General features: G+C 47.6%; 1 protein-coding gene across 1 annotated transcript; it reads left to right on the top strand.

Moving 5' to 3' along the window:
* Positions 1–14,912: 14,912 nt before the first annotated feature.
* LOC124650518 (histone H3-like) lies at positions 14,913–17,725 on the top strand. Its single transcript, XM_047190028.1, has 7 exons — positions 14,913–14,982; positions 15,115–15,155; positions 15,238–15,259; positions 15,595–15,725; positions 15,821–15,895; positions 16,992–17,067; positions 17,637–17,725. The coding sequence occupies exons 1-7, from the start codon at positions 14,913–14,915 to the stop codon at positions 17,684–17,686; spliced, it is 465 nt and encodes a 154-aa protein (XP_047045984.1). The 3' UTR covers positions 17,687–17,725.
* The last annotated feature ends 401 nt before the right edge of the window (positions 17,726–18,126 follow it).

Below are 18,126 nucleotides of genomic sequence, written 5' to 3'. Positions count from 1 at the left end.
CGACCAGACGGCAACCCTCCCGTCCGAGCCTCTGCGAGGGGTTTCAAACTAGAGGGAGGGGAAAACTGAGGAAAAGTTAAGAGGCTGGGGAAAACTGAGTACAACTAACGAACCAGGGGCACGAGAACAAAAAACCCTTTACTATATGACATAACAAGACTATGTGCTTTGGTTTTTCATTTTTCTGTTTTTTTTTTATTTTCTGCCCATTTGAATCTTGGTCAAATCCTAGGTTTGACCAAGATTTAGACAATTTTAACACGTGAAAATGAATAAGTAAGCCTGGATCCTCTTAGTCACTCCAAATGTTGAATCAGAGTTTTCTTATGTCATAATGTATCTACACCCTAACTCTAAACTCGGTCGATCTTATGAAGTCTAGCATGAAGAGAAGTCATTTTGGGTTTCAAACATGGAAATTTCAAGAACATCCCAAAAGCTTCATTTTAGAGTGACTAAGAAGGATCCAGGCTTACCTTTCTAGTTTCATGTTTTAAACTTGTTTAAATCCTGGTCAAACCTAGGATTTGACCAAGATTCAAATGGGCATAAAATAAAATAAAAACAGAAAAATGAAAAACCAAAGCACATAGTTTTCTTATGTCATATAGTCAAGCATGAAGAGAAGTGGTTTTGGGTTTCAAACATGGAAATTTCAAAAACCTACCAAAAGCCTTATTTTAGAGTGACTAAGAAGGATTCATGCTTACCTTTGCATTTTCATATTTTAAAATTGTTTAAATCATTGTCAAACCTAGGATTTGACCAAGCTACAAATGGGCACAAAATTTGAAAATATCAAAAAAATGAAAAACAAAAGCACATAGTCTTCTTATGTCATATCGTAAGCATTCAAGTTGATAAACAAGGTCTAGATATATCCAAACCAGACAAATCATGTATCTACCCCCTGTCGATCTTATGAAGTCTAGCATGAAGAGAAGTCGTTTTGGGTTTCAAACATGGAAATTTCAAAAACCTCCCAAAAGCTTCATTTTAGAGTGACTAAGAAGGATACATGCTTCCCTTTTCATTTTCATGTTTTAAACTTGTTTCAATCTTGGTCAAACCTAGGGATGGCAATGGGTACCCATGACCCGCGTACCCACCGGGTAAAAACCCAATAAGAGTACGGGTATGGGATAAAATATTACCCATGGGTTTGTAAATGAGAAAATATCGTACCCATCGGATAGAGCGGGTACGGGTATGGGATGGTAGAACCCATACCCACATACCCATTTACCCATCTAAATTTAACTAGTGGGTCATTGTAATATTCTAAACCTACTTAATTCCCTCCTAATCAGGCCTTCACGTTGCTAGGCTGAACCTCACGCTTTCCGAGTCTCACAATCTTCGGTAGGTTAGTGAGGCTTAGACCCATATTTAGGATCGGTTCACCTCATGTCATATTTTTTTGATCAATTAGATGTGTTGTAAGTACGGGTATTTTTTACCCGCGGGTACCCATTTACCGTGTCGGGTGACGGGTATGGGAAAAACTTGTACCCATTTACGGGTATGGGTACGGGTGACGGGTAAGATTTAAGGCGATGGGTACGGGTATGGGATGGCTCTACCCGTACCCATACCCTGCGGGTGCCATCCCTAGTCAAACCTAGGATTTGACCAAGATTCAAATGGCCATAAAAATTCAGAAAAAATCAAAAGAATGAAAAACCAAAGCACATAGCATTCTTATGTCATATAGTAAGCATTCAAGTTGACAAACAAGGTGTAGACATATTCAAACCAGAAAAATCATGTATATATCTACCCCTAACCCTAAACTCTGTCTTATGAAGTCAAGCATGAAGAGAAGTGGTTTTGGGTTTCAAACATGGAAATTTCAAAAAACTCCCAAAAACTTCATTTTAGAGTGACTAAGAAGGATACATGCTTCCCTTTTCATTTTCATGTTTTATACTTGTTTAAATCTTGGTCAAACCAAATGTGCATCAAAATTCCAAAAAGAAAAATCAGAAAAATGAAAAACCAAAGCACATAGTTTTCTTATGTCATATAGTAAGCATTAAAGTTGATAAACAAGGTCTAGACATATTCAAGCAAGAAAAAACATGTATCTACCCCCTAACCCTAAACTCTGTCTTATGTAGTCAAGCATGAAGAGAAGTGGTTTTGGGTTTCAAACATGGAAATTTAAAAAAACTCCCAAAAACTTCATTTTAGAGTGACTAAGAAGGATACATGCTTCCCTTTTTATTTTCATGTTTTAAACTTGTTTAAATCTTGGTCAAACCTAGGATTTGACCAAGATTCAAATGGGCATAAAAATTCAGAAAAAATCAAAAGAACGAAAAAACCAAAGCACATAGCATTCTTATGTCATATATTAAGCATTCAACTTGATAAACAAGGTGTAGACATATTCAAACCAGAAAAATCATGTATATATCTACCCCTAACCCTAAACTCTGTCTTATGAAGTCAAGTATGAAGAGAAGTGGTTTTGGGTTTCAAACGTTTAAGCCAAAAGCCCCATTTCAAATATTTCAAACTTATTCAAATTTGGTTCAAATTTGAAAGACAACAAGTTATAGCACACATATATAGTGCATACATGTTCACACATACTGCACTAGATGCTAACCCTATAGTTTGAGGCCATTGGATGAGGTAGAAAAAATTCTTGGATTAGAAATGGGGTTGTTCGAACCCCGTAGTTGGATTTTTTTGAACCTTGATCTGTAGTACTGGGCAAAACCCTAGTTTAACCTATTTAATTATAGATTCGTAGGTCGATTTTTCTACCTTTTTATTATTACTATGCAGCACATGTGTGTTTGCCCGTCGAGTGAAACTAGGAGGAAGAGAGATCACTCGGAAGGAGAGAAGAAGGGAGAGAATTATGGTGTCTCCCCTTTTTCGGGTGATGATGTTGACTGTTGTGCAGGTTTTGTCAGTGAGCAGGAGGTGCGAGCGAGCGAGTCGAGCGAGGCCGAGAATGAGAGAGATTTGTTTTTTTTTGTGAGAGGGACAACCGAAGGATCCTGAAGGACCCAGAGACTTCCAATACGCATCCTGATGCGTCTTCTCTTGACAAAGAAAATGGTCGGGAGTTTGCGTACCTATTGCATGTGACTTGTGCTCACCGAAGTGTGGGACCTCACGCATGGGCACCACACGTAAGTGACAGACCTGTTGGTGTAAAAACTCGGTTGATTATTATAGTGCATTAGAACAAAGTTTCCTATGGATTCAAGGGTAGGAAATCCAAGTTAACTCATTTGCATGACATTATTTTTTCCATGAAGCAAAGTTAACACATCTATCAGTTGGTACATTTTGGAGTGACTAAGAGGATCCAGACTTACTTATTCATTTTCACATGTTAAACTTGTCTAAATCTTGGTCAAACCTAGGATTTGACCAAGATTCAAATGGGCAGAAAATAAAAAAAAACAGAAAAATGAAAAACCAAAGCACATAGTCTTGTTATGTCATATGCTATGCATTAAAGTTGGGGTCCTATTCGTCGTTCTCTTTCCAACAAAATTGGTTTCATGTCAATCAGGGTCCGGACACAAAATTTATCATAGTTTTTGTATAACATGCTTTCCTGCTGGCCCGATTTCTCGCCCGGCGTGACCGGCCGTCCCACCGGATGGCCCGGTTCAAACCGGCCCCTGGACTGGTGCCAACCGGGCACATTAAGTCTTCCAGCTTCGCCCGGTGCTGGACCGGCCGGGTCCGGCCGGTGGCCCGGTCTGACCGGCCCCTTGACCGGATGGCCCGACCCCTGGCCCGGTTGACCGGCCTCCTCAACTGTGCTGAGCTGAAACTCGCCCAAAGGTTATATTTCTCCCTAGACTATTGTTATCACCAGATTTTGGCTAAATCAGGAGGTGGGCCGCGATCAAGATGGGCTTGGAAGATTACACATGGAAGATCTCTGAAGCGGCCTTGCTCGGAGAATTTGGGCCAGATTGCCCATGTATCTTTAATTACAATAGATGGTATCTAGATTAAAAGTTAGAGTTTATCTCGTGCACGGTTTGGTGCACGCCCACATTAGAAAGTCCGCTGGACTATAAATATGTACCTAGGGTTTATGGAATAAACAACAACCAACGTTCAACCACAAACAAATCTCGGCGCATCGCCAACTCCTTCGTCTCGAGGGTTTCTACCGGTAAGCACCATGCTGCCTAGATCGCATCTTGCGATCTAGGCAAGCACAAGCCTGCCCACGTTGTTCATGCGTTGCTCGTATCGAAGCCTTTTTGATGGCGAGCAACGTAGTTATCTTAGATATGTTAGGGTTAGCATTGTTCTTCATATTACATGCCGTCGTAGTGCAACCCTTGCATGTCTAGCCGCCCTTACACCTATCTTAGGTGTAGGGGCGGCACCCCGCTTGATCATAGTTTAGTAGATCTGATCCGTTACGGTTGCTCCTTGTTTCATCAAGGATTAGTTTAACATCCGCAATAGTTAGGCCTTACAAAGGGTTGGAGGATCCAGCGGCGTGTAGGGTGGCGTTCGCTAGCCCTAGAAAGGATGTTCCGGGGATCAACCTCGTGTTGGTTTTTAGGCCCTATCTAGGATCGGCTTACGGTCACCGTGCGCGAGCGCGAGGCCCAATCGTGAGTAGGATGATCCGATTATGCGGTGAAAACCCCAAATCGTCGTAGATCTAATCAGCTTTATCTTGATCAAGCAGGACCACCATATATTCGGACACCTCGTCCGGATCATGGGTGGATCGGCTCTTTGAGCCGATTCACAGGATAACCTGAGAGCCGATCGAGGCTCGTATTTAATGTTTACGTGTATGCCATGCAGGAAACTAAGCGAGGCATCATCCACACCTTCCTGACCAGGTATAGGTCAGGTGGCACGCCCTTGTGATAAACATCGGACGTGCGACCAGGGAGGCTTTGCGGGCCGTCGCTCCGAGGGACCGGGGCCAGCCGCAGCCCTAGTTGTTCCCGGCTCTACCGTGTTGCCCGTCTCTGCCCGCCGGGGGGTTTCGACGTCAACACATTCTCGGCACGCCCGGTGGGACAACCTTCGACATCCACAACATCGCCATCTACATCCGAGATGGCGGAAGGCACTCCGGTCAAGTACGAGGATCCGCCTGATGAGCTCAAGAAGAAGCATGACGAAATCAAGGCAGTCCTCGAAGCCGAACTCATCGGCTCTTTCCACCGAACCCGCTCCCATGGCGTCAGGTGGAAGGGTTTCACACCCGAAGGCGCGCTCGATGGAGTGGACCTGTCCGCCCCGTCAGAAGAACGCACCAGGTCACTGCGGCAGGAGATCAACTACATGGTGGCTCATTCGGCCGCACCGCCACTCGAGAGCCCGGTGAACACTTTGGAGCGTGTCGCTCGCGCGTCGTCCGAGAAATCATGAGCCACCGGTATTCTCCATCGGGACCAGCTCGGGGACTTTCAAGGGAGAGATGCCGCTCCAGCCCCAGCCCGTTCGCATGGGCAGCACCGGAACCTGCCGAACTCATCGGCATACGTCGTCTACAAGATTGGTGGTGATCCTAGTGACTACCAATTCCTACCCGAGGCACCCAAGGAGATCCCGCACGGATACGCGTGCGCGTACGTACCGGACTTCAACACCCGGGCACTCTCGAACCAGGCTGCAATATCGGGGCCTCCGGAACGGCAGGAAGAACGTCGGGAGCCGATCCCGAGAAGCAATCGTGGCTAGCTAAGTACGCCACTCCGACAAACCTCCGAGCCCAGCTCCTGCAGCTTGGCTCGGAACCGGAAAAGCAAGCATGGCTGGTTAAGTATGCCACCCCGGCGAATCTTCGGGGTTCGACACCTTCAGCCATCACAACGGATCAGATTTGTGCAATTCTGAAAGATCGGTTTGGCATGATGCCGAAAAGGAAGATGTTCGGCTACACCAAGCCGTACCCCAACGACTACGAACTGATCCCGCTACCACCCAAATATCGGCTCCCAGACTTCACAAAGTTTAGTGGATCAGATGGTTCCAGCTCCATCGAGCATGTGAGCCGATATTTGGCACAGCTGGGCACGATCTCGGCGTCAGACGAGTTGCGTGTGAGGTTCTTCGCACAGTCCCTCACAGGATCGGCTTTCGGGTGGTACACATCGCTGCCACCGAACTCCATTCGGACTTGGAAGCAGCTTGGAAGAACAGTTCCATGAGCAGTATCACTCAGAGGCTTCCGACGTTGGTATTGCCGATCTAGCGCAAGTACGACAGAAGCGCGGGGAAACAGTGTCAGAATACGTCCAGCGCTTTAGGACCATTAGGAACCGATGCTTTTCGGCTCATATAAGTGAAAAAGAAGCGAGTCGAGTTGGCGGTGGTGGGTCTCTCATCATCGATTAAGGACGTGGCCTCCCAGCAGTACTACCCTTCATTGGCGCACATGGTGCGTAAGCCGTCAGCATATGAGCAGCGCCACCCGCATGTTTACCGAGACAAATTCAAGCGCCCGGTGACCCCGGTTGAGGCGGACGAGGATGAAGGTGCTGCGGGAGATCGGGAGGTAGCAAGTGGCTGAATGGACTCGAGCGACGAGCCCCGTGACCTGCAAATGGGTAAAGCCACAAGGCCCTCCAAAAGGGTTCGACTTCGACGTGACCAAGACGGAGCAGATTTTTGATCTCTTACTCACGGAGAAGCATATAAAGGTACCCGAAGGCCACAAGATCCCCACGGTGAAAGAGCTGAACGGAAGGCCATACTGCAAGTGGCATAACACGTTCACCCACACCACCAACGACTGCAGGGTGTGGCGGCAGCAGATCCAAATGGCGATAGAAAACGGACGGTTGATTTTCAACCAATACGCCATGAAGGTCGACACACACCCCTTCCCCGCCGTAAATATGGTGGAGTATACTTACCATGGAGGGTGCCAGCCGGATTTTTCGTGCAAAATCAACATGGTAGATCTTGGGCACCACGCTGGCAAGGATGGAGATGAGGGCAGCTGCTCTCACAACAAAGACACAGAGGAAGCCGCTCCACGCGACCGGCTCCGCCAAGATGGCAAGCGCTACGTAACAGAGGGAGAAGTAAAGAACATAAGATATCGGCGACCTCTCTCCGATCACCTCCTCAACAAGTACGTGAGTCGGCACGACCAACGCCGGCGGTCCAGCCGATGATGATGAAAGAGATCGTCTGGCTAGAGAAGCCAGAAGACATCGTCGGCATAATCGCGATGAGGAGGAGCACGAGCGTTGTGCCAAGGAAAAGGCAAGGGAGCGAGACGACGAGGATAGGCATTGGGACTGTCCCTTCTTCAGACACTGCTGGGATTCAGGAATGAGCCGATTGCCCACAATCGGCAATTGCCCAGAATGCAACCGGAAGAAGAAGGAGGCAGCCAACGTGTCCGTATTCGAGCGCTTAGGGCCTCTCCCGCCACAAAGCAAACGCGCTGAGTCCCCTCGATGGGAAGATCTCGAGGATTCAGAAAACGAGGGACAAGAAGAAGAAGAGGACAGGTATCACCGGCCAAGGTGGTGCCCTGATGGACTCAGCCGTTCCCAGAAACGCAGGGTTCAACGATTGCGCGGCCTGGAGAAAGCCGAGAGGTTATACTTGCACACATTGAGAAAAGCAAGGCCTGATCTGGCTGCGAAGGTTCAGTGAACCCTGGATGAAGAGGGTCGTCCACGGAAAATGGAGTGGCGCCCCAAGCAGAGGAAAGCCGATGATGAAACATCGGCTGGCACAAACATGGTGCTCGTTCTTCCGACGAAGCTTAGTGCTCCACGATCACACGATGCACTCAAGGTGGACGACAACAGGCGCACCAACATGATAAAGTCAGAGATTGGGCTGGTTTTATCTACCGGCCTGAGCGAGTAGCAAGAGCTCGTCAATAAGCTAACGTGGCGAGGCTGATCCTTGTGATCGGCCCCAAAAAATTTTATGAAGGGACATTACAAAACCTTCATCGAACAAGCAACATGGAGGCCGATTCCAAGCAATCGGCCAAAATTATCCTCACCATCCATTCTCGCTCGGGTTCAACATGTTATCCAACGAGAGCCGATACCATCAATTCTCTTGACGGAATCGGCTCGTGGGGCACCTGGTGGATAAAACACGAGGATATGCAGTAGAAGTATCTCATCCGTTAATGATGGGTATTGGAGTATGGGGGCCGATACATAAATCGGCCGAAAATTCAAAAAAATTTAAGCACAGCCGATGTGCAGGCATCGACTTAAGGATCAATGGAGCAGGAAGTGGATCTTCTCTTCAAGTTCAGCCTAACGAAGGAAGCATAAACGTGCAAGTCAGGGTAGGGATGAGCCTAACGAGGGGAGCGTATATCTTCTAAGACCAGGAGAACAGCCGATGACGAAGCAATCGGCTGTAACGTTTGACCAAGGTGGCGATTTGATAGCTGTCACTTTCAGAGGTTGTTACGTCCAAAGTGTTGGAGGGCATCAGAAATTCAAAACATCCTCACCGGAAGTTGCATCGGCCTGCCGAAGATGACGAGCCGATCTGATCAGCAAGGCACGAGGATTGAACTGAAGAAGCTCGGGGGGCAGCTCGCCCTAAAATTTCCTCACTCTAAAGAACCGATTTTGTTGAATCGGCTGATGCTGCATTACGAGTTGGAAGCCGAGGATGACCGGCGTGGTCGGCTCACTGCTATTCTCGCCCCGACTGAGGCTCGGGGGGGCAGCTTACCCCGAAGGATCCTTTGCTACAGGAAGCCGATTTTGTTGGAATCGGCTGGCTCTGCATCACAACTTGTCTGAAGAATGGGGCTGATATTGCAAAATTATCAGTTTTCAGCATGCCAGTCGATTCAGCGACAAGCCCAGGGCTCTGTCGTAGACACTTGCTCGAAGCCAGATTGCCACCTGGTAGATGGGCTGGTTAGATTCATAATCAGGTTTAATGATCCCTTTTGAGGTGTTTCGTGATGCAGAGCCGATGCACGGTCATCGACCTTAGTACAAGTGCGCGAAGTTGCCAGGTTGTCGGTTCAGCAGTACTATCAGAGGAATGATGGCATGCAAGTCAGCCTTGTCCATGGAGCTGTGGGTAATCGTCCACCGTATCGACTGCCAATGGAATAAAGGTGATCGGCTGGTGGCCTCGCAGGATAACTCTCTTGGACGTGATCGAGCCCGCCCCGAAATGTCGATGGTCCGGGAAACCGATTTGTTGGAATCGGCAGATGCGGCACCACAGTTGGGAAGCTGGTGATGGTCCATTAGGCTGGTCCATTTTTTATCCTCGCCTTGGCTGAGGCTCGGGGGGCAGCTCGCCCTCGAGGTTTAGCCGATTTTGTCGAAATCGGCTCACTCTTCATCACAGCTCGTTTGAAAGATGGTGAATTATTGCGAAGGAAACTGCCGGAGCCGAGTGAGCGGAATTTGGAGAGGATAATGCGGCAGAAGAATGTCTGAAATTTAAAGTTAATAAGGAGACTGGACATTATTTCAGGGGTTTCGCCGCTAAGTTTAACATGCCATCCTGTTAGATCTGCATTTACAAGTCCTAGGATTTGCGCGATTATGGCTTGGCCTTGTTTGACCGGGAGTTTGGGTCCGGATGATCTATCTCGAAATTTATCGTGAGGGACCGATGCGCTGCCGTCGGCTCACTGGGCTTTGACCAAATTGACAATCGGCAGAATCAGCACGAAGGACAATCGGCTAATTTATCCTAAGGGAAATCGGCAAAATCAAATTGGGGAATTTCTTCATTGATAAACCAGATTTCTTACACAGAAGAGCTGATTGCTCTCAAAAGGGAGTACTAAGGGGATACATTGCCCCGTCTACCGCTATCGATCCTATGCTAAGGGCCCTATCTACGGGCCGTTGCTGCCCTCGTCGTCGCCGTCATCGCCGCTCGTCGGCGCTGCTCCCGGCCGGCTCGTCGTCGCTGCTCCGGCCGGCCGCCGGCAGGACCTTCGTTGTCCTCGTCTTCCTCGTCGTCGTCGTCGTCGTCGCCGTCGAAGTCACTCGGATTCCCCGGCCAGGGGCAATGGCGCTTGGCCGGCGGCTCGTCGGGGAAGCTATCGTCGTCGTCGTCCTCCTCTTCCTCCTCCTTCACCTCCTCGGAGGTGGTGAAGTCGTCCCAGGAGAAGCGATCGTCATCACTCTCCTCCTCCGATTCCCCGTCGGCGAGGAAGCGGAGGTCACTCTCCCCATCCGTCGAGGATTTGTCATCCTCCGACCAGAGGGAGAAGTCATGGCTCGACTCCTCCCCGGCCTCAATGGCGCGGCGGATGTTGGCCGCGTGGACCTCCGCCGGGTTCGGCTCCGGCGTCGGCTCGCGAGACGGAGAGGACTGGGTGGAAAGATCCGACGAGGCGGAGGAGGAAGAAGACATTGTGGCAGAGGAGGGTTTTTTGGAAGTGCTAATGCGAAGAGGATGAAGAGGAGAACTGTTCGATGCGGTTAAATAAAAGGAGATGGGGATTTAATTTTCGAGCAGTTTTCGAGGACATGGTGCCAAAACTGTCAAATCGTGCAGAGAAGTTGGGAAGGCAAGTCGTCATGATGAAACATACCGCGACGGTTCTGCTCTGCCACGACATGACCCCTCGGAGGAAAAACGAGTGGTTTTGAAATTATCATTACCAAAACCAGGGGGCATGTGTTATCACCAGATTTTGGCTAAATCAGGAGGTGGGCCGCGATCAAGATGGGCTTGGAAGATTACACATGGAAGATCTCTGAAGCGGCCTTGCTCGGAGAATTTGGGCCAGATTGCCCATGTATCTTTAATTACAATAGATGGTATCTAGATTAAAAGTTAGAGTTTATCTCGTGCACGGTTTAGTGCACGCCCACATTAGAAAGTCCGCTGGACTATAAATATGTACCTAGGGTTTATGGAATAAACAACAACCAACGTTCAACCACAAACAAATCTCGGCGCATCGCCAACTCCTTCGTCTCGAGGGTTTCTACCGATAAGCACCATGCTGCCTAGATCGCATCTTGCGATCTAGGCAGCACAAGCCTGCCCACGTTGTTCATGCGTTGCTCGTACTGGAAGCCTTTTTGATGGCGAGCAACGTAGTTATCTTAGATATGTTAGGGTTAGCATTGTTCTTCATATTACATGCTTGTCGTAGTGCAACCCTTGCATGTCTAGCCGCCCTTACACCTATCTTAGGTGTAGGGGCGGCACCCCGCTTGATCATAGTTTAGTAGATCTGATCCGTTACGGTTGCTCCTTGTTTCATCAAGGATTAGTTTAACATCCGCAATAGTTAGGCCTTACAAAGGGTTGGAGGATCCAGCGGCGTGTAGGGTGGCGTTCGCTAGCCCTAGAAAGGATGTTCCGGGGATCAACCTCGTGTTGGTTTTTAGGCCATGTCTAGGATCGGCTTACGGTCACCGTGCGCGAGCGCGAGGCCCAATCGTGAGTAGGATGATCCGATTATGCGGTGAAAACCCCAAATCGTCGTAGATCTAATCAGCTTTATCTTGATCAAGCAGGACCACCATATATTCGGACACCTCGTCCGGATCATGGGTGGATCGGCTCTTTGAGCCGATTCACAGGATAACCTGAGAGCCGATCGAGGCTCGTATTTAATGTTTACGTGTATGCCATGCAGGAAACTAAGCGAGGCATCATCCACACCTTCCCGACCGGGTATAGGTCGGTGGCACGCCCTTGTGATAAACATCGGACGTGCGACCAGGAGGCTTTGCGGGCCGTCGCTCTGAGGGACTGGGGCCAGCCGCAGCCCTAGTTGTTCCCGGCTCTACCGTGTTGCCCGTCTCTGCCCGCCAGGGGGTTTCTGACGTCAACAACTATAAATAGGCCTTCTTCCACCTTGGGCTGGTAAAGTTCTTCCACTCTCTCTCCTCCATTGTTGACATTGAAGAACTTGCCCTCTCTCTTGATTCCCCCATGATTATTTCTCATTCTTGAGGGATCTAAGAGAGGAGATCTAGATCTACAATCCCCACCAATCCATCTCTCCTCTAAGTGAGGGGAACTCTTTAGATCTATATCTTGAAGTCATTTGTTGATTTCCTCTTTGTTCTTCCTCTCTAATCTCATCCTAGCATTTGTTGCTTCGGTGGGATTTCAGTGTGAAGGATTTGAACACCTCTAGTGTTCTTGCTCTGCATCATTGCATAGTGTTGAGCTCTCCACCATGATTAGTTCGAGTGAGATACCGCGAGTTTGCTACTCTTGGAGGGAGACCTCCTAGTTGGCTTGGCGGTTGGTGCTCCGGTGATCTCTTCAAGGAAGATTGTGAAGAGGCCCGGGCTTCTCCTTGGTGGAGCTTGTGAAGTGGTTGTGGAGCTTGCCATCTCCGGAGTGGAGGAAAAGCTAACCATAAGGAAAGGACCATTATCCTTCGTGGGTGTGGCTCGGAGAATAGTGTGAGCCTTCGTGGCGTTGGGGAATCCTTCGTGGGACCTCCACTCCTCCAAACGTGACGTACCTTCTTGCAAAGGAAGGGAACACGGGAATACATCCTCGTCTCCGCGTGCCTCGGTTATTTCTAAACCCGAGCTTAATTTCCTTGTGATAGCCATCGTGCTTGAAGTACATATATCTTGCTATCACGTGTGCTTCATATATCTTGTGCCTATCTTGCTTAGCTCTAGTTGTTTTTGTTACACTTAGTTGAGCCTAGCATATTTAGGAGTTGTGCTTGTAAACTAAACGTTAGTTTAATTCCGCATTCTTACAAGCCAAATCCGCAAGAGTTTTTAAACGCCTATTCACCCCCCCCCCCTCTAGGCGACATCTCGTCTTTTCACTTGGTTTATAAGATCAGATTCTTTCGTAGCAAGCTCGAACTAACTCATTTCAAACCTGCTGGCTATTGATCATCCTTGTGCTGACATTCTTAACATATGCATCTTTCTCTGGTGTCTTTGGAAAGCAAGGAACGAGGAACTTTTTTGCAGGAAAAAAGACAACCCTATCAGATTGCAATCACATCACATCTCTTATTGAGGACTTAGAAATGCTTGGTGGAACACACTTGGAGTCTTCTCATGACAAGAGGAAAGAAACTCAACGCTAATTCAAGGTTCTATCACCCACACACATTTTGTTTTTACATGTCCCAAAATCTACTCTGATGCGGCTTGGATGAAAAGGATCAACTCTTCTTCGGCGCCAACGGGCAGGGACGGAGCTAGGAATGAAGTATAAGGGGGACAGAACTAGCTAAAATCACACAAATAAGAAGCTGCCATGGCTTGTGTTCAAAGGAAAGTCATAAGCATAGGGGGGTGTGCCCCCCTCGCCCCCCTTGTCTCTCTCACTGCCTACGGGATTGGGAACCTACTTCCATGAGCAGATCCTGAGCTCTCACACGGATTTGGTCATCAAAGCCAAATTTGTGCTAGTTTCTTCTACTCTGCAAGCTGAAGCCTAAGCGATAAGCACTGCTTCCGGTAGATCACTTTGATGTTGCGATGAATCTTCAGAAACCTATTTTCTTCACAGATATTTGTAACTCGGCCAAGGCAGTGTCGGCTTCTGGAGTACAAAATCCAACAATGCTTTGGGAGATAAGAAGGCAAACAATTAAATTCCACAATTTGGTTGTTCCTTTGCGCTCCTCGGTCTTTCATGCCAGAAGAGAAACCAAGGGAGTAGCTCAATGTTGCTCACAACAGGCTAAACGATTGTTTTGATCACAACCTACAAGTTCATGTAGGAACACAGCTCATACCATTTCTTCTTGCCCAATTATTGTTGCTCTTCAGCAGTCTCAGTTTTTGGACATTGTAATCCTTGATGTAGAATGCTTCTGAGCTGAATGCATGTTTGGGTCGGTGCTCCGCATCCTCCCTATTAAAAAAAAGTATCCATTAGTCATCGGAAAATGGTCATGCGAAAAACCTTTCCTCCTATGCACGTATCATCTACAATAAATCCAATTTATCGATAATCTGCAACCGATATGAATATGTTGTGCATGCGATCAATAACTACTAGATTCAAAGAGGGACCGCATTATCAGATTCACCAAAACCATAACCTCATAGTCCAAAATCTCGACGCCGCGCAAGAAATCTGCTAATCCAACCCTACAGTATCGGTTACCCTAATAGATCTAGTATGAGGTCGGTCGTAGTCTAGATCGAGGTTGTGGTGCAGGCCGACAAAACCTTCGCTCCAAACCGGCCGCGGTGGACGTCGCCTTGCGCTTGGAGTCCCGTCCCCGCTCTCTTCGTCTTGCGAAGCAGTGGATTCGTCGGCGGTAGCGCAACTGCCGTAGCGATGTGACAGGATGGTGGTTAGATTGAGATGGGGGAGAGTGGGCGGCGAGACGATTTATGATGCGTGTTCCTGAAGAGACGCGGCTTCGCCCTCTCCTTCCCAGCAAGTGCAACCAAGAGGTGAGAATGGGTCAGGCTCCAAGAAAACTATGAATTTGATAGTAGCTACCGGGCCAAGCCTAGTTGAGATTTAAGAACCGCGCTAATACAACGCAAAGGCCTAGCAAGACAACTGATCGGGCCAAATTCTATTCCATTGAGCCTGGCCCAAAGGTATTCAAGCTACCAAAAGTGCCCTACGTGGTTTCCACATTCGTATACGTACTACTACGTGGTTTCCACATTAATGTATTTTTTTGCCATGCCGGAACCGTATACCATGAAGATCTCCGGTGGAACGTACTATTCCAACGGTAACTAAGATATGAATGAACCAATTTGGCAAGTTCCACTCCAGAACCCTTCCCGAACCGCTCCTCTGCCACCTACCTCCACACACATCCCACTGCCAACCGGGCCCACTCGCCCAACGTTCGACTCGCGCTAGTAACCGTTACTTCCACAGCCTACAAAGAGCTTTTACCACGCACGACTCCTCTCGCTGATCTCAGGGACTCGTTCGAAGGAAAAAAAAAGACAAGCCTCTTCCTCGCCGCCGTCGAGAGCCCGCCCGCCAGCCCCGCCGCGATGGCTCGCACGAAGCACCCGGCCACGAGGAACACGAGGCAGCATCCGAAGAAGCAGCTCCAGTTCGACCGCTACCCGGGCCGGACGGCGGCCGAGCAGGACACAGGTGAGCACGCGCGAGCCCCTCCCGCGCGCCCTTCCACCCAATGCCGTCGCCTTGCCGGCGTGACGTGATTCCTAACCTCTTCCTCTCCTTTCGCAGGCGCCGGCCCCAGCACGTCGGCGACACCGGTGCGTGACCCTGCCTATCTGTAACCGGGTCGCTTCGATTCGTTTTGTGTCTTTTCTTTCGTCTGACTGACTTACCCTGTTCGACGGAATGCAGAGGCGAGGTGGGCGGAGGGCGGGCGCAGCGACGGCTCCAGGTGCGGTGTCCTTGCGTGGTTCTCTAGTTTCTCTGCACGCGTTTAGGGATTTAGGCCGATTTCTTGGGTTATTTCCGATGATTCCCCTTCTTGATTGCCACGATTCGGTGGGATTGCCACTGAAGCTGTAACTTTTACGCCCCCTCCCGTTCTCTGCTCCTACGGATGGATCGACAGTTCTCCTCCGTTCCCTACCCTCGTCCAGTTTTCAGTTCATAGATCTTATAGCGACAGATTTGAATATCAGGAGGTCCCCTCCCGGGCAGTTGTTATCTGGGTTCGGAACTGACTCTGGCACGTCTATGTTCTTGGGCAAGCAGGGGCGCCTGCGCAACCGAGGGTGAAGAAGCCGCACCGATTCAAGCCAGGCACGGTCGCGCTGCGGGAGATCAGGAGGTACCAGAAGTCCACCGAGCTGCTCATCCCCTTCGCGCCCTTCGTCCGTCTGGTGGGTGCCTGCCTCTGCCAACTCCCACCCCCCCTCTCCCGGCCTGTCAACGATTTAGAGTGCAAAGTGTGATGGAAGCTTTTTCTTGCTTGCAGGTTAGGGAGCTCACTCGGGACGCGTCACTCGAAGTCACCCGCTGGACCCCTCAGGCGCTCCTCGCGTTGCAAGAGGTTCAATGCTGAAACCTGTCGTGTACTAGTAGTATATTACACCCTCATGGTTTGCTTGCAGGACTATAATGCTCGCTCGTTAACTTAAAAAAATGCCACCATGGATTGTAAAATTCATAGATTCTGAATGCTCTGGTGTTAACTCTATTTATATACATATTTATCAGCGCTAATGCAAAAAAGGAGAGAATTCTCTGGGTTTAGCTTTTGTTTCTAGTAGCATGCTTGTTGTTTGGTGGCTGGTATCTCGAAACTGAAATGTAACCATGGGTATACATTGTCTCGAGTGTGTCTGGTTGTTTGGTCTAATATATACACTGTGTCTTGCATGTCAGGCATGCAAAACTGAACTATTGCTTAGATTCCATTTTGCTTATAGAATAAGGGTGTAATTGAGAGGTGAAGGAAGATGTAGTGATCAGCGGTACCTTCAATTTTTTTATCGGGAAGGGGATTGTGCAATCCAGAAAATTGAGTGTTTTTTATGTGATGGTTATGAGCCCAAATATATGTATCCAGTACAACAAAACAAGTGCTTTAGAACCATACAAGTTTATTGCCCATTTTTCTTATAGAATAAGGGTGTAATTGAGAGGTGAAGGAAGACGTAGTGATCAGCGGTAGCTTAAATTGTTTAGGTTCCTTCACGTTTCAATTGTTTGGTCTAAGATATACACTCTGTCTTGCATGCCAGGTATGCGCAAAACTGAACTATTGTTTAGATTCCATTTTGCTTATAGAATAAGGGTGTAATTGTGAGGTGAAGGAAGACTTAGGTACCTTAAATTGGATTGTGCAGTCTAGAGAATTGAATGTTGCCATGTGATGGTTTTGTGGCCGAATATATGTATCCAGTAGAACAGCACAAGTACTTTTGTATAGTTTAGGTCCTTATTATACAAGATTGTTATTGCACGGAAGACTTACTTTAATCGCCTCTTGCCAGAATGCATTCTTCTGCATAACCAGCAAAAATGGCATAAAGTTGACTAGATTCCGTTTGACCTATGAAGAGTTAATGTCGTAATTGTACGTTCAATTACCATCCTGTTTGCTTTGAATTCACACATGATTTTCTTTTCCTTTCCCTCTGCAGGCTGCAGAGTATCACTTGGTAGACTTATTTGAAAGGGCAAATCTCTGCGCCATCCATGCAAAGCGTGTTACCCTCAGTAAGTTGGCACCGAACGGACACTTCTTTTCTTTTACAGTATTATGCAACAGGAAACATGCTAGAGTTGTAAAAGCATTTCAATTACAGGGTCATCTTTGCTTTTTTTATTTTATGTGATATCTAGTTTTGATGTTATTTGAAGTTGCAAAAATTGTAGTGATTAATGATACCAAGACCTACAATTATCAGACTTTAGCAGGTCCTCTTATCTTTTGTTCTCAATGAATGTGTCAAAATTGATCCTAAATTTTCTCAAGCTGCATGTTAAGATACCAAATCTGGTTACAATAGCAAGAAATTCAGGGTTAATGGCCTGTTTATTTCTTATCTTGAGGATACAAACAAGCACCAGATCATATTTTTTACTTGTAAAATATGTTTTTATTAACAAACAAACTAGAATCATGTATCATTGTTACTGTATCATAACAAATAATCCATGTTTTCAACCAGTTTTGATTCGATATATCTTAAGAAGGAAGCTCCTGAATAAAAGTGACTATTTTATGAAGAAAATACATGTTTAGCAAGTTCACATTCATCTGACTTTTTTTTTTGCTTCTACAGTGCAAAAGGACATCTATCTCGCTAGGCGCATCGGGGGACGAAGGTGGTGATACCGATGGAATAACATCTTTAGGAAATATTGTAGCTGTTTCTTCATTTAGTTAGCATGTCGTAGTCATTTGACCTTTCAGCCTCTGCGCTGGGATCGTCGTAGTCATTTTAGAGCTTCCACAAACAATTAATTTCGTTGTGGATTTCAAGCTACTAGTGGAGCAACAGGACGAGGAGAAAACCAGAAATGTGTGTACATTTGGAACTATATCTCTGATCTTATTATTTCTCGTAGCCTATGCTGGGATTGTCGTAGTCATTTTAGAGCTTCCACAAACTCTTGATTTCGTTGTGGATTTTCAAGCTACTAGTGGAGCAACAGGACGAGGAGAAAATCAGAAATGTGTGTGCAGACATTTGAAACCATATCTCTAATCTTATTATTTCTCTCGGCCATGGAGAGCGAGCATAGCATACTGTGCAGCTGCTATGTCGGACG

This window comes from Lolium rigidum, chromosome 4 (assembly GCF_022539505.1).
Source record: "Lolium rigidum isolate FL_2022 chromosome 4, APGP_CSIRO_Lrig_0.1, whole genome shotgun sequence".
Lineage (NCBI taxonomy): Eukaryota > Viridiplantae > Streptophyta > Magnoliopsida > Poales > Poaceae > Lolium > Lolium rigidum.
The sequence above is the reverse complement of the archived record's forward strand: the minus strand, read 5'-3'. Positions and strand labels throughout refer to the sequence as shown.